The sequence below is a fragment of the Chlamydotis macqueenii genome, chromosome 14, assembly GCF_036417535.1.
Source record: "Chlamydotis macqueenii isolate bChlMac1 chromosome 14, bChlMac1.mat, whole genome shotgun sequence".
NCBI classification, from domain to species: Eukaryota; Metazoa; Chordata; class Aves; order Otidiformes; family Otididae; genus Chlamydotis; species Chlamydotis macqueenii.
The window spans coordinates 17875096-17887550 of NC_141569.1; the positions used below are offsets into that span (position 1 = coordinate 17875096).

Genomic DNA, 12455 nt, shown 5'->3' on the forward strand with positions numbered 1-12455 from the left:
CACCGCGGCCGCCCCGCTCCCCTGCGTGTTTGAGGGGTGAGAGCACCCGGTTTTGAAAGCGGGCGCTTGTTCCGTGTTTAAGAGCAGCTGCAAGGGACAGGGACGGACACGACGGTGCCGAGCCCTGCGTGCTCTTACCCTCCTTCCCAGGATCTGGTTGATAGCGGCGCTCTCCTTCAGGGTGCACTCGGCAATGACTTTCGCCCGCATTTCTTTCATATACAACATGAAAGCGTTCAGGGGCTTCTTGATAGTGGGCTTCTTGGCTTCCTTCTCTCTCTTTGGTTCTGGTTGAGGTTTCCTTGGAGAGATCGAAAGAAGAGCCGTCAGCATCAGAGCCACCCTGCAGCCCTGGTGGCACCAAGCTCAGCAGAAGACTCGACGCCAAACTCGACAGCACGAGCGGGCGGGGGGCCCGAGATCCGCATCTCGAATGCGTGTCGTTGCCTGACGCAGGCAGAGCGCGGTGTTCGTCCGCCCTCCCCCCCGTGCAAGCATTAACAGGGATAAACGAAGCGGGGGTTGAGGCGTGAACGCTGCTGAGGAGCCCTGCCAACGCTTCCCACTTACATGTTTCGGTCATAGTGCTCCATCTCTTGCTTGCCGGAGTGGGGCACGATGGCGGGGTGCGGGATGCCAGTGGTGTGCATGCCGGAGCCCAGCATCAGCGGGTGAGTGAACCTGCAACAGAGAGCGGATGAGCCGCGCCGGGAGGGCTGCGCCGGGGAGGCTGGGGACGCTCGGAGCGTCCGATGTGACGGGACTCGGACGCGGCAGAAGCAGACGGTAAGCGGAGGACACGGAAAAGCAAACCTGCGGGCGCTGCCAGGCTGGCGCGGGGGAGCCAGCGCCCAGCGCCCCCGCCTCGCCCCCGCCGCGCCGGCAGCGGGCACGGCTGGGTGGAAAGGGCCGGGGTGCCCGCAGCGGGAGCCAGCCCGAGGGAGATCAAGGGCGCTTTCAACCAGCGGTTTCAGCTACTCAGATCTCTGTTGCTGCAATACCTTATTAGCGCTGCACAAAAGGAACAACAAACTCAACCCAGGGGTTGGATGGCAGAGATTAGGACCACCCCGCTCCTCTCTTTTAACAGAACCAGCCTAAGTCTGAACATGAACCGCACTGCAACTCTAGGAGGTGCACCTTGCCTAGACAACGCTCTCCGCCGACACGGGACGGAGATCACGAGAGGTCTCGCTAGCTTTCAGGCTTCATTAGCTCTCGAGAGAGAGTTTTGGAGGGTGAAGCCAGCACAGGCAGCTCTGCCAAGCTCGCCACGTTATGACTGCAGCTTGCGATGGCAGAATTGCCCATGGGAGCTGAACTGCTCATTAGATATGCTGGCACGAAAAGAAAAGCTGTTTAATTTAATCCACCGGCACAGCCTGATCCTTATCTGACCAGGTGTACTTTCTCGGCTGCAGCAGTGCTGCAAAAACCCACCCCAAAATCCTGCGAGCTCCCGGGCTCGGGGAGGCTGCCAGGCCTCTGCAGGGAACCGTTAGCTCCTCTCTTGCCTTCGCCTTCGCGGCCGGGCAGAGCGATGCCTCCGCGAGCGAGGGGGGCTGGCCGCGCTCCCTCGCCGCGGCTGCAGGGCTAAGGGATCGAGGGCCGCGCGGATCCCATCGAGGTTTTTTGCCTGGGTAAAGGGCTTGCACGGTTTTCCTGCGGGAATCCTCCACTAATGGCCCCTCAGGACAACGCGAAGCAGAAGCGAAAGCTGGGGCGTGAGCACACACAGCGTGCGCAGGCGTCCCCGCGGCGTTGCCCTCCTCGCTGGAGCCGTGGGGGCTTTGCCCACCGGCACGCCCGGAGGGGCCGGGCTCTGTGGGGATGTGTTTTGCTCACTGGGACGTCACTGGGGTCTGGGTATAGCGACAGAGGGCAAAATTTGGTCCTGGGTGACCGTCCCGTTGCAGTACGAATGGTGCAGGGCCGTGTTACGCGCTTACATCTCAGGGGGCTGAGCCGTGCCGACGGAGGACAGCGGGCAGCTGCCTGTCCTGCTTTTAAGGCTGAGATCGAGCAGAAGAGGCCGGGCTCTGCAGAGCAGAACTCAGCGGCGGCGGCCGCAGGGGTACATTCCGGATTAGGGTCAGTGACAAGAAGCAAAGGATTTCACCTCCTCTTCCCAAGGCTGAGCCGAAGGCAGAGCTTTCTAGCTTTGACTTCCGATTAAAACCCAACGGCCGTGCCTCCTCCCGGGACGCTCGCTGTTCCCCTGAGCGCCCCGGGAAGGCGCGCGGCCGTCCCTGGGCTGCTGCAAGCTCCTGCCGCACACATCCGCAAGCTGCGAGGCCAGCCGAGCTGCCGCCCTGTCTCACACAGCTCATACTCACCTGGAGAAAGAAGGCCCGGCAGAAAGCGCTGACGAATACGGCTGTCTAAATCCACATGACGGGAGCGGATAGACAGACTGGCTCTGCCTGGGATCGGGAAGAAAGAGGCTATAAAGTATCCACAGCTACGTGGTGTTTCCTAAAGACACCCCCCGGCCAAGGGGACTCGGAGCTCCGACGGCCCGGGAGCTCCGACGGCTCGGGAGCTCCGACGGCTCGGCTCCGCTCGGGGAGCACGCCGGGTTCAAGGGGCAGCGCGGGGCTTGGACTTTATTTTGGGGGAAGCTGGGCCTTCCTGCAAAGGTTGGATCCAACTCTGACCCCCCGCTCCGTCCCCGATGTGGGGTAACGCTGCAGTGTTGAGTTTATCCTGTCAAAGCACAAAACGCGGAGGTGCGCGGAAAAACCAGGAGATGTTGCCGTTGCACAGAAGTCGCTTAGAAGAGCAGGGTTTGACCGAAAAAAATGAAAGCCTGGTCAGAGCCTCTCTCTGCGTGGTGCACAAGAGGCTGCGCAGTCGTGGAAGGATGCCGGCGTTCGGAGAGAAAACCCCTACTCCACCCTGAAGCACGTGCTTCAGAAACGCTCTGATTTCCCCAGCGCATCCCTAAAAGGCTGCCCATCGCTTTCAAAGCAGCCAAAAGCTCACTCCTACATTTCTTTTGAAAGTTGGTTCACGCTGGGGACCGGGCACGTACCAGACCTGGCACTGAAAATTATTTTTTAAATAGTAAAATAACCGTGCAGGAAGTTCCTCCTTGTTCCCAGCCAGGGAAACCCCCCCCGCTTTCATATGGAGATCGCTCAGAAATACCTCCGCTTGCCCTGCAGACCTGCCAAAAGATGCTCCCAGCCTAAAAATGCGCATGGAGATCAAGAGGGACGTGGTGGGATGCTTAAACCCGCGCAGACGCTGGTGCTGCTCCGGCCAGGCTGCGCAGAGCTGCGCCTAAGACCAGCACCAGCTATTTGCAGCTCTAATAAGTAAAAAAAAAAGCAAAAAGAAGCACATTATCACTAAGTGCAGCGCCCTGCGAAGGACCAAGCTGCTGGATGCCAGGGATTTTTCAGGGCTACAGACAGTTTCTGCCCTGAGGAGGAATAACAGCAGCGCCTCGGCAGTCGGGCCCTCGAGGGAGGAAGGTTTCTGTTTCTGCCGCTCCGGGAGCTGCCGTGCCTCAGCTTGACCGAAATCTGCAGGATCTGTCTGCAGGAAAGGCAGGCGAGGCGGCGGGGCTCTGTTTACACCCTGCCAGGCAGAAGCCCTCTCCCACCCCTTAGATGTTGGCGGGTATAAACACACCGACCAACAGCCAAGCGCTGCCGCATCGGGAAACCGAAACAACCTTTGAAGTCGAAGGCGGCTGCTCCGGGGCCGAGAAAACACTCGGAGCGAATCCAGAAGCGACACGCGTTCCTGCGGAGGCTGAGACACTGGGATGGAAAAGGAGCCGGGCACTCGCGGCTCCATCCGAGGTGATGCTGACGTGCAAATCAATGCAACGGTAAAATCAGTCCCTGATGGTCGGGAACGCACGATCCCGGCCCGTCTCACCCGGTGATGGGAGGCTGGCTTGGAAAAAAGACGTGAGACGGCCGCTGCTCGGCCCGGGGAGTGGGTGAGCGACACGGTTCGCGGGCTGACGTTTGCTGCCAGGCTCCTGTGAGCAAAACTCACCCGACTGGACTCTGGGAGGCTTTTATCCGACCATCATCCCAGGTAATTACAGAGAGAGACTGCAGCTCCTCCTCCCGAAGCACTCGGCGAGAACAAAGCCCGTTTCTCCCCAGATCCTGCCTGCCAGCTCGTGGAGGAAAAGTTGCTTCCCGCACGTGGCCACCCCGGCTCAGCATCTCCGGTTCGGCATCCCCGGCACACAGGCTCCGCTACCCGCCGCCTGCTGCACGGGGTCCACGCTGCTGCCCCTGCACCCACCCATGCCGACGCGCTGAGCCTCGGTGCCCGAGGACCGGGCACTTCAGGAGAGGTTTTGGGGCTCTTTCTGGAAATTTTGGGCAGGCAAATGGATGAGCGAAGGCTCTATTAGACACACCGCCCAGCATCCCATCCCAAGAGTGGGCCTTGCATTTGGCAAACAGGCTCCTTTCTCACCCCCGATTATTTCCTTCGTGTTACAGCGCAGTCACCCCAGTACTTGTTTTTCCTGAGGATGAATCACATCACACGAGGAGTTAAATCATCGCCCAACAGTAGCAGATTTAGCACAGAAGGCAAAATGTGATCTCTTTGAAGCCAAACTCTATCAAAGGCCTCAGTCTCTGCTTCCTTGTGGTTAAGTATCTGGAACACGACATTCACAAACAAAACAAACCAAAAAGCTAATATTTTACTTCTCTGTTTCAATATCCTTCATCTCTCCCACTTTGCAATGTGTTCCTGTACCTGGAGGTCTCCACTGAGCTTTGCCGGGGTTTTACCAGCCGGCAGCAGGGAGGCTGTGGCTGCCTGCCCCTGCGGTCGCCCTCCCCACGCTCTTCCCCCCATCCTGGCCGCCCTGACCCACTGCCTGCAGCCACCAGCCTTCCCGCAATCCTCCGCAAGGTCCCGAGTCACTGACCGGCATTAAAAATTCACCCGAGGAGCGACGATGCCCACATGGCATCGCCTACCAGCCCAGCTCCCCCAGCGTGCTTACGATCACCGGCTCGGTGACAAAACCCGGTGGCAATGACCACGGAGCGCACACCGGTGTGTTTTTATTTCTTGTCCTTGAGGTCCCTCCCGGTCCCTCTTTCCCCATCCCCGCTGGGGCAGCGGGTACCGCCGAGCCGGCTGTGCCGTGGCCAGGCTGCGGGTACCGGGGTCATTCGCCGCGGCGGGTCTGTGCCGCCGTGCGTCGTTTCCCAGCGTGTCAGACCCTGAGAGGCACCACGGCCCGCTGGCTGGAGCATCCCGCTGGATTACGCCACGCCAGCAGCGCGCTCGGGGAAAGCACTGTTCGTGCTGAAAACCACAGCGAGGGAGAAAATTGCCTCCTCCTCGGAAAGAGAGGCTTTTGTTGTGATTGGGAGAAACGGGCAGGAAGCTCTCCCTGGGTTTCCTGATCCACACAGGCAGCCAGGTGTACGGCAGACGTGAGCTGGTTTTGAATCGGGCAGGTTGTAACCCCGCTCTGGGGATGCTCCAGCCGGGACAAAGCCTTCAGCCCCTCCGTGGATCTGCTCCCCGCCTCTAAACCAGGGCTAAACCCCCCTCCCCATCGCACAGCACGCCGGAGGGATGAAGCCGGGGTGAAAGCACCGTGGAGGTTACGGAGAACGGCTGCGCGCGGTTTGGCCAACGAACCATCCCACGTACGGAGCGGCCGGATCAGCCCGCGCGGGGCCGAGCCCTCCACACTCACCATCCCATCGACGGCGTGATCTGTCCGACTCCACCGGGAGGGAGAGGGTAGAAACCCGGGATGTCTGAGGTCTGGGAAGGACGGTGCACTCCTGGGAGAAGGGAGAAGGAGATGAGTCGGACCCAGCACCGCGCTCCCCGGCTGACCCGGGTTGCTCCCGACCCCCTGCCTGCTCCATCTACGGGCACTTGTGGAACGTCAGCGAAATAGCTGTCTGCAAGCGGCAGGATGTTGTAATTGCCCCTTTTTATTGCTGCGGTTCTCTCTGTGGGGACGTGGTGGGTCGTCCACGTTACCGCAGGATCACAAACACGCGCGTGACTGGGGTGGGGAGGGCAGCCTGCTCCTGCGCAAGCATCGTCCGTGCCACCCTGAGGCCAAGCAGCAAGTTGCTCTGGGAAGGATTTGGTGGATTCCAGACATCCCTCTCCCCTTCCCAGAGCCTGTGTGGGTGTACGATCAATGGTCACAGCTGCCCCTCCACCCCCTTCCCATCGGTCATCCCCGGGACCCCCCAGGAGCGGCCAGCGGGGACGGTCCAGTGCGGCATCACTTCTACCTCGATTTTAAACCGTTTGAGTCTCCGTTCCAAGCAACCGTGGGTCTGTGGGTGCCAAGGATCGGCGGAGCGGGGTATGGTGCCAGCTGGGAATTCACCCTTCGCACGGGGAATCCCTGCGTGGTCTTCTAAGCCACTGGCACGGGCGGCGTGGCCGGAGCAGACAGCCGCAGCAGCTCTCCATTTCCACCCGGGCTTGAAAACAGCCCGCGGAACCCGGGGCTGCGGGTGGGACTCAACCGCGGCGCTGCTGGCAAAACCAGCCTGCAGCCGGCCCCCAGACTGGGAAACTGGGGCCGAGCTCTGCTGCAGCATCGCGTGATGCTGACTGCTAACGAGCCCCAGACAAAAAATCCTGGGCAGGGATCGCCCAGCAGCTGTCCCGGGCAATAAGTACATGGAATAAAATTGGTGATTGGTTGTAAGCAGTTTGCAAACTCAGGAGTCTGGATTATTCCCCTAGGTGTATTTATGGTAAATTATTAATTAGGAATGACACCAACAGACTCCAAGCACATTATTAGGAGTTGGCTAAAATAAATGTATCAGTGAACAGAAAGGAATACCTAACTTGGTATGAGATTTACCTGCGGCTGCGCTCACGCGGGACGCAGCAGCCCGCTGAAGGTCAAACAAAACCAGCATCCGCGTTAGGCGGCTGCCAGGATTTCCTGAGATTTGGATCTCCAACAATACCAGTTGCGTAAGCCAGAGCACAAGTTATTCTTGCTGGCCCAGCGGTTGGGGCACCAGCCACTGACTCAGAAGATCCTGCTTGTATTTCCTTGTCTGCGTGTCCTTGGGCTACCGTGAAAGACTCTAAAGGGATGCTGTGAGAATGAGCACGACGGTGACTCTCAGGTGCTTACACGAGGTGATAATGGGAGATATTTCAGCGATGAAAATAGAGATGGGACACATCCAGAATGAATGGGGAAGGAAACCCTCGCCCCAGCAGCGCAGGGATGGAGGACGCATAGGTGATGACAGCTGCACGATGGAGGCAGGTCCCAGCTGGGGATGAGGGTCTCAGCCTCTCCATGAACAGGACTTGGGGGTCTCTGGGATGGAGAAACTCCTTCTGCCTCCGATGTAAATGTACAGGCTCAGTGGGAAAGGGGAGACTGGAAAGTGCCTGCACTGAAGGTTCTGGTTGGGTGTGCAGCCAGAGGACAGCTTCTCAGAATTACGACCCACCGCAGAGATGAACGCTTAGGGACTACTCCAGCGCCAATCGTGGCCTCCACGGAGGGACATAACCAGCTCATCCCCTGGGCGAGCTGCTCCCGAAGTGCTTAAGGCTTTCCAGGCTAACAGCGAGTCGCAGGGGGCGGCTCGGTGAGGGCTTTTGTGCTCTGCAAGGCAGCGTGAAGGAAGGTGTGCTGGGTCGCTCTCCTGAGAGACTTAGAAATCTGCAGGCTTCCTCTCGAGAGTCCAAAATCTGCCATTAGCTGAGCTTTTAATGGGTTTAGTTGGTTAACTCTTTGTGTTTCTCTGCTGAGTCTCCTACGCTCTGGTGGCTGACAAGCAATGCGCTGGCTGCAAGAAAACCAGGATCTGCCTGGTCTCTTACAGCAGACCTCATGAAGAGGTCCAGAACACGACCTCCCGGCTCAGACCAGAGATAATTCAGCACGTTCTCCAGCCAAGAGCATCCTAGATACCCCATCATGTTAGCAATGATGTTAACTCAGTGAAGCCGACGTCTCTGTGACAGTTTGGATCACCCTTGGGTGGAGGCCTCTGCCCAAATCACAATAGTTGGTTTTGTGCCTCCATTTTTTGCACTGTTTTCGGGGCTCTGATGGACCCCGACTCCCTTCCTGAATATGCTTTGACACAAACCGGTGGATTTGCTTGCTTTCACAAGAAATCACAACCAGGTTTGTGCAAAAGCCTGGGCAATCTGAACAGACGTTGGAAGATTCTGTGGCACTAACGTAAGGTTGAGAAAAGTTCGATTTTACACTCAGCCTGCCAGTAACCCATGAAGAACGATGGGCTGGGGTGAATTCCTGGGCACGCACCTCTATTTTAGGGTTCAGGGTTTAACCTCTACCTACTGTACTTTCCTCCATAGCCTCGCGAGCTAATTGACGTGTCCTGGACCCACACAGGAACCCAAAGAGCCAAACCATGCAGCAACCACGTCACGCGTGGCTACGGACACACACACAGAACGATTCAGTCAGCGATCAGACGCCAATCCCAGTTAGTCAAAATACTTCCTGTTTCAAGCATTTATTTTCTCAAAATGACAACCTGACAGCAGTTTGGGTATGAGTCAAAGGAAAGATTACTTTCCATTTTCTGGTTGACTCTTAAGCGTCATCTCGCGGGCTCCGGGCTGGTCTTGAGCTACAGGACAGCTTGCAGAGAGAATCGAGCACGCTTGATCAGCAGGGTCAGCACTTTTGATATCAAACTCCTCTTGACCAGGACTACGAAGCATTGCCAAAACGCTAAATAAACCCCTACTGCCAAGCAATGCCCCAACTGACCAAAGCTCTTGAGTTTTCCCCTTGATTTGGGACCAGGAAGGTGACAGCCTTGATGTCGGTGGTCTCCAGCGCCGTCCCCCTCCCACCACGCGGGTCCCCAGCGGTTCCATTACCTTGTTTCTGGTTGATGTCGGCGGGCAAGTGGGGCGAGTGGGAGCCGTGGCTGAAATGGTCGTTGCTGTAAGGGATGAGCGGGGTGAGCGGGTGGACTCCGTGGGACGGCTGCACGACAGGAACTTTGTTGGACTGCAAGACAGAAGGAGGGAGAGGGCTCAGAAGTCGTCGGGCTCCGCGAGCGAGGAGGGCCGGTGCCCTTTGCAGGCCCGTTGTTGCAAGCAAGGCTGGGAATTACTAGAAGTCCCCAGTGACTCTCAAGGGCATGGCAGAAAATCCCCTTGCCTGCTTAAATAAACACGACAGCATCCTGCAAGAAAAATCCATAAACCAAGGCGGAAGACGATTGCACGGGGAGGTGGAAAACAGCCCAAACCAACACCAAGTTTTCAAAATCCAGAACTTTTTTTTCACTCATTTCCAGTATCTTTTATTCCAGGATGAATGCTACAAGCACGTTACCTAATGCCTTGCTCTTGTTTTCTGCTACCACAGGGTCTAAATCTGGACTTTCACATCCTGCACATTCACTCCGAAAGCCACGGTCGGGCTTTCCTAACCGGAGCCCTCATCAGGGAGAGCCATGCTGAGGGCAATGCCTTTGAAACGTGGTCACCAGCGAGCCCTCGGGCTGAAATCCCTCTGAGTTGGAGCTCCAGCTCCAACTGGGAGAAGGACCAGAGGGAGCTGAGGATGCAACAAACCCGGGAAAATTTAGGAAAGAAAAATCCAGTCTCCTCTTGCAGCTATTCCCGGTTACGCACGGTGAGGCCATGGGAGCCCAGCATCTTTGTAAAAGGAGCTTTTTAGAATCATAGAATCACAGAATGGTCTGGGTTGGAAGGGACCGTTAAAGCCCACCCAGTCCCACCCCACTGCCAGGAGCAGGGACATCTCCAACCAGATCAGGTTGCTCAGAGCCCCGGCCAACCTGGCCTGGAATGTTTCCAGGGATGGGGCATCCACCACCTCTCTGGGCAACCTGGGCCAGTGTTCTACCACCCTCAGTGTAAAAATTTTTTTTGTGAAGACAACTGGGAGTACTTCTGCGTGCTGCAGCAGAGAGAGGGGAACCCGCTCAAAAGCGCCGCACAGCTGTGAGGAAAACAGACTCGCGCACACGCTGCCGTCTACCGCCAGCCTCCTCGCCCCGAGCGACTCAAGCTGCTCCCTGCATGCCCGGTTTCGCCCATGGTTGCCTTTAAACCCAAAATGACTTTGCCACGGTGGTAGAACATTAGGATGTGTCCCAGATAAATCCAGAAAGAGAAGCAGGGCTGAGAGTACCCCAAAACGGGGGAGAAAATGAGAACGGCCCAGGTATGACAGCTCTCCGGGGGCGAGGAACCGGGAAGTGCTGGCCAGGCCTCCTGTGTCCCACCAGGACACCCGCAGATGATCTGCCGTGTGACTTTTGCCAAGCCATTTACGATCTCTGCGCTTGATTCAATGGCGCCTTTCACTCTGGTAACGACTTTGCTCAGGCAGAGCGAGCACGAAACGCCAGTCGGCTTTGGTGGAGCCGGGGCCGATGGGCAAGGAGACGTTTGCCCAGCAGCTCAAGAGTCCCGGGCAGGTCCTGCATCCCTGCTCTGCGGACGAAACCCACGAAGCGGAAAGGCAAACAGACGATGGAGATGCCGCTTTACCTCTGTCTTTCCCACAAAGGCTTGCTCATGCAAATAAAAACCAAGAGGCATGCAGGCCTGCACTTAAGAATGAAGGAAAACCCCAATTCCTGATCCTTACTAGGTGTAGATTTATTGTGTACAGGGGGATACTGGGAATGTAACCCCTCTCCCCAGCACAAACTGGAGTGGCACAGGCGTTCCTATCCTGCAGCAGGGCCCTGGGCCACGTGGTTTTCCCATCGAGAGCGGCGTTGGGCTGGCTCCCGCTTAGCTAAACACAGGTTTGGAGCCCTGAGCTTTTGCTATTCTTGCCCACGAAACGAGATGAAGAATAGCTTTGCTGCGATATTTCTAAAATTAGCCACGGTTTAGCTTATTTAAGAGCCAGAAAGCCTAAATTAGGGATGTGCAGTCCTATGTGTACATGTTAACATGACACTGGAGCAGAACGAGCTCAAGGCTGAGCTGTTTTGAAAACCCCAACTTAAGCATTTCTGCCGCTCTAAGTGGGGCAGATCTCTCCTTCCCGCTCGCACGGCGCCTGATCCAAAGCGCGGCACCATCCACCGGCCAGCCTCGCCGCCTGCCGCCCTGCTAACAGCTTTCGGAGCGACAACGGAAGGCGCAGACCACTACAAAGGCAGCTGAAGTCCTGATGTGGATCCACGGGATACCTCAACAGCGCAGGGCACCGAGCACGCGCGGTTACAGCAAAGGCACGGGCTGTCCTCCTTTCGCATCAAAGCAGAACATGGTAGCGTGGTGGTACAATTGAACGCAGGTCGCTTACTCAGATTTTCCAACAGTAGAGATGGGAAACAAGATGTTGAACCAGTAAGGAGAGCTGGCCCTTCTACATTTGCACTCGCCTTGCTGGAAAACTTTTCTCCTACTCTTTAAAGTCATAAAAAGCTGGTGGGGAAGGATGCTCAGGATAAAAGGAAGACCAAAATTTCTGCTAGAGGCTATCAGCCCCCTCTGTTACAGGAACCCGTGTCCCACATTGAACCAACCAAGGGAAGAAGGAAACGTTGCACAAGCATCTGGATAGACAGAGAAGACACCTTCAGTAGTGATCCCCGGGTTAATCACCACAACTGGTAACGGTTGTGGTCCATGGCGACGTCCGCAGCTCCCGCTCTGCACCAGACGTGCTGTGGCTGCTGCGCGTCTTCGCTGTGAAATCATACCTCGTTTATAGAAATCTGTGTGCCGGAGAAAGAGTATCAATTCCTCTTTTTCACAAGCTCTAGATTTAGATTCCAAAATCAGCTGCAGTGCATGAACCTTGAAGAGGCTTTTCAAAGCCAGAACTTATCAGCTGACAACATCTCATGCCATAAAATCCACTTGGTGTAAACGTTTTCTGCCGAGCAGCTGATGTAACACGGGGGCAGTTGGTCTGGCGTCCTCTCAGGAGGACGCGGGTGGTGCTGGTCGGGGCATCGGCGCGATGCGCCGCGGTTTGGTGAAGCATCTTCTTGCGTCTCCTCCCCAAAGCCGTGTTTCACTCCAGCTCAGCGCGGCGCTGACGGAGCTGCTGGCTACCCACCCGCCCAAAATAACGCAGCTAGCACCCAGCGGCATGGCCCCAACCCCAAGTCACCCCAAGGCACCTCTCGTCCTTCGGCAGCTGCGGGGGGACATGAAAGGGCTCTGGGAACAGCTTTGTCTCGCCTCTCCCAGCACAGCCCTTTGAGGGCAGGGCGGGGAATGAGCTGTGCAGCCACGACTGCGCTACAGAAATGAAGAGGCGCATTTACAGCAACGCCGGAACGGTATTTCCAGAAGGGACGGAGCAGCAGAATGGGCTCTGCAAGCCTGGAGGGCCATTTTTCCTCTCATATTTGCTAAACTGCAACTCTCCTGAGCGCCCACCGCCCCGGCGAGCGGTGCCCGTCGGGTCCGCGCGTGCCTCGTGCCGGCAGCCGGTGCCGCTCGGCGCTGGG

General features: G+C 57.2%; 1 protein-coding gene across 6 annotated transcripts in view; it reads right to left on the minus strand.

Moving 5' to 3' along the window:
* Positions 1–12455, minus strand: part of TCF7 (transcription factor 7) — a 70613-nt gene that overhangs the window by 12377 nt on the left and 45781 nt on the right. For 4 of the 6 annotated variants that reach the window (XM_086758825.1, XM_086758823.1, XM_086758826.1 and 1 more), the window contains exons 4-8: positions 8875–9007; positions 5702–5792; positions 2337–2423; positions 571–681; positions 139–301 (exon numbers count right to left, since the gene is read on the minus strand). In XM_086758825.1, coding sequence (XP_086614951.1) covers positions 139–301; positions 571–681; positions 2337–2423; positions 5702–5792; positions 8875–9007 — 585 coding nt within the window. The remainder of the gene's footprint in view (positions 1–138; positions 302–570; positions 682–2336; positions 2424–5701; positions 5793–8874; positions 9008–12455) is intronic. The other 2 variants (XM_086758824.1, XM_086758828.1) reach the window with 1 other exon arrangement.